This window comes from Beta vulgaris, chromosome 8, assembly GCF_026745355.1.
Source record: "Beta vulgaris subsp. vulgaris cultivar EL10 chromosome 8, EL10.2, whole genome shotgun sequence".
Taxonomy (NCBI): domain Eukaryota; kingdom Viridiplantae; phylum Streptophyta; class Magnoliopsida; order Caryophyllales; family Amaranthaceae; genus Beta; species Beta vulgaris.
The window spans coordinates 10,580,108-10,583,562 of NC_079209.1; the positions used below are offsets into that span (position 1 = coordinate 10,580,108).

The 3,455-nt window shown below is 35.4% G+C and overlaps 1 protein-coding gene across 1 annotated transcript; it reads right to left on the reverse strand.

Annotated features, from left to right (window-relative positions):
* Nucleotides 1-531: 531 nt before the first annotated feature.
* Nucleotides 532-1,979, reverse strand: LOC104901003 (hypothetical protein). Its single transcript, XM_010688546.4, has one exon. The coding sequence runs from the start codon at nt 1,660-1,662 to the stop codon at nt 985-987; it is 678 nt and encodes a 225-aa protein (XP_010686848.1). The 5' UTR covers nt 1,663-1,979; the 3' UTR covers nt 532-984.
* Nucleotides 1,980-3,455: the final 1,476 nt, after the last annotated feature.

Here is a 3,455-nt window from a genome sequence, read left to right on the forward strand (position 1 = left end):
TCCACATCAACCTTGCTTTAGTTTATTTCATTGTAGCACTTATTATAATTGCATATGTAATGACACCTAGCACTACTAATACTAACATTTTTATTGTCACCTAATATCTGTTTATGTCATCCTCTATCCACATCAACTCACTATAAATAATGCAATACAAGCTCACCATGCACTTACCTTTCCATTCCGCCCCTAAAGTGTCTAATCCGCTAACTCATGATTGATTGACTTACAATAAATTCCGACTCGGTAAGAGACCATTTATCTTACCTACCAACAACAAAGGCAAACCATGCACTTATTCACTATCATTGCGGATTCAAGATTTTCATTTTAAAGTGTTAGCTACTAACAATAAATACTATTATTTTTAATTGCACGATAAAGAGATCCAATTATATATGCTCTTCCATAATAGAGTCTCACAGTTAAGCCTTAAGCAAAAAAGTTTTCAACTGAAAATAGTGATCAACTTTATCTTTTTTTTTTAAAACAAAAAAACAGAGTAAAAGCTAATAACAATGCTTAGAGTTAGCCCTACATGGTAAAACTTAATTATTAGAACTTGATCTTTTAATTATTTCACACAAAAGGCCTGAAATAAGTCAAAAAGCTGTGCCAAAAAACAAAAAAAACTTCACCATTGCTCTACAATTATTGCCTCTAAAAGTTCTACTAAATTACAAATTTCTTTCTGCCAAAATTACTAGGTAGTAAAAATTATTACTGACAAATACTAGACAATTCCCAAATTCCAGCTAATACCACAGAGAGACAAGAAAGAGAAGGGAGGAGTATTTAGGGGCTGGGGCTTAGGCATTTCGCCTTCGACTCGCTAACTCACTGAGTTGACTCAACACCCGAGTCGTTCATCATCATCACCCCTCCACCCGGTTCAAAAAATGGATCCTAAACAATGTTCATTTTTCACTAATATAAATATTTAGCCACATATATATTTGAAAATCTTATTATTTTTTATATTTACCCTTCGAACCCGGTTTGGCTCCAAACCGCGTCGCGAACTCGGCTCATATCCCGACCCTTGAGGGTCCGACCCACGCCTTCGAAAACCGAAAATGCATTCTTTTGCCTACTCCGAGCCAAGTACTCGTGTGGTGGCTCCATGGCCGAGTCACTAACTCGGTCATCCTCGTCCGAGTCATGCATCGACTCGACCGAGTTGACTCGGAGGATCTTGCTCCAATCAGGAACGTTCACTGGAGCTGACGTGGCCATGTGTCTATTTGGGCCCACCACACGTGCGCCCCCACTCCCCGTGGCTCCTCCAAATTGGTGCAGGATCCTACGAGATGACGGCGCCGTCTTGTCATCAAATGCCAGGGACAGTCCCCCCACGTGCCTTTCCTCTTCCTGACACTTGACATTATTAGCTATCACTCGCCTTCTCCCACTCTCCACGGTGGCGCGTGGGGACCACTCTCGCTGCAGGTTGTTATGATGGAGGTGGTGGTGGTTTTCTGAGACATCGTCCTCCATCGGCCACACATCCACCTCCTCAAATTCCGACACCTCGGAAACTGTGCCGTTTCCGTGGTAGCCATGGTCGTGGTCGTGGACGTGGTGGTTGTAGTAATTATAGGATTCTGTGCCAAGAAACCTCTCGCTTAGGGACGAGGTTAATCTACGGCCTTTGGCCATTTATGATCCTCTTTTAATGAAATGATTAACCAAATAATTAATGAATAAGAAATGGCACAACTTAGAGGTGAGAGTTCAATATAGTAGTAAAACATAAGGTTGAGTTTGGAGGTGAATGAAGTATATATAGAATTTTTAGAGGTATGTTTCTTGTGTAATTAAGCTGAGGTGGGTCCCATGAACATTTCATTTGAATTTGGGATTTATGTAGGATGAATTTGGGGTCTTAAAAGGGGAGAAAAAATGGAGGTAGGAGAGAGAAAGAGGAGAGAATTAGATTCATGTGATTGTATGAAGAGAATGGAACGGAATTGTTTGATAGAATGAGAGAGAAAATAAAATTTGAAAACAAAAAAGTTAAAAATAAATGTGAAAGTGATGATTGAGTAATTCAATTATTGTGCAATGGGAGGTCAGTGATTGATATTTGATACTCAAGCGGTAGATGTGGCGCGTGTTATTACCATTCAAGTTTGTCTACTGTTTTATTGGATTTAGTTGAGATCAACAATTTTTTTAAGTAAAATTTACGGGTGCATCTAGTCAATATTCTAGTGCAACGATTGCACATAGGGATGGCAATAGTATGGTAAGGTATGGACTATGGAGTATCGACTCTCGACTCATTGAAATCTCTAATTGCATCATATTATTAATACTTCCTATCTAACAAATTAGATGTTACACTTTTAAAATTGCACTATTCACCTACTATATTTGATCATACATTTTTTAGTTTTAGATAAATATCAACTGATACTATATCATATCTTGTTGGATTCGTCTCAATGTATGTTTTCATGTTATTAACTTTTGATAATTTTTACTAATACACAATTACAGTTATCAATAGTCAAAATAATGCACCGATAAACGTGAACATCAATGTGCAACATTTATTTTGTTACGTAGAAAGTATAATCATCTCGATACCTCAAAGATTTAAAGCTTTTTCTGAATATTTCAAGTAAATTTAACAAGTACTCCATCATCCCTTAAGAAATTACCTCCTTATTCATTAGCTAGTCTTTTTCAATGCATATTTGGTTCAATTGATGAAGTAGGAAGAGAAGTGAGTCAAACAAAGGGATGATTACTACTGCTGTTTCATTTTCTTTTTAAGTTATTCACTTTAATTTGGGGAGAATTAAATATGAAGTACAAAAATATGAGGGAGATACTGAAAAAGTAGAGAGAAACTAAAAACAAGTGAGAGATTGAACTTAAAAAATGAGATAAAGAAACTAAAAATTGGGTAAAAATATTAAAATGTAGATGACATGGGTGGAAAAAATAAAAGACAATAGATAGGACATCTTATCAAAAATAGAAAAACCGACAATGTGTAAATTAAAAAAGACATACCGAAAAGAAAAGTGTGTGTTTAGAGTAAAGAAAAACTTAGGGAGTGTAATGTTAACTTGTAAACATTTTTATTTCAATTATATAAAAGAAACACTTATAACTTATAAGCTAAGTATGAGATTGAAGAGTAATGTGTTGATACGACAATGTCGAGCAGAGCAATAATTGGGTGTTAATAATTGAACAAAAATCATAATCGCACTCCCAATTCCTATCATACCGAATAATCAAATTAACAAATACGGTTTCTTGTTTTTATTCCATCGTTTAGAAAAACTAAAGACCAAATACTACTTTTGTAATGAAAAAGGCTTGAAATATTATGACAAAACTACATGTCGTTCAACCATTTACTAACTTATTTCTTTTCTTTTAAGAATTATTATGTTTAAATATAATAATTATTCCTAAGGACTACATTTAACATA

Bases quoted from the DNA above. Each gene is read 5' to 3' on its own strand.
- LOC104901003 (XM_010688546.4), bottom strand. From the start codon at position 1,662: ATGGCCAAAGGCCGTAGATTAACCTCGTCCCTAAGCGAGAGGTTTCTT.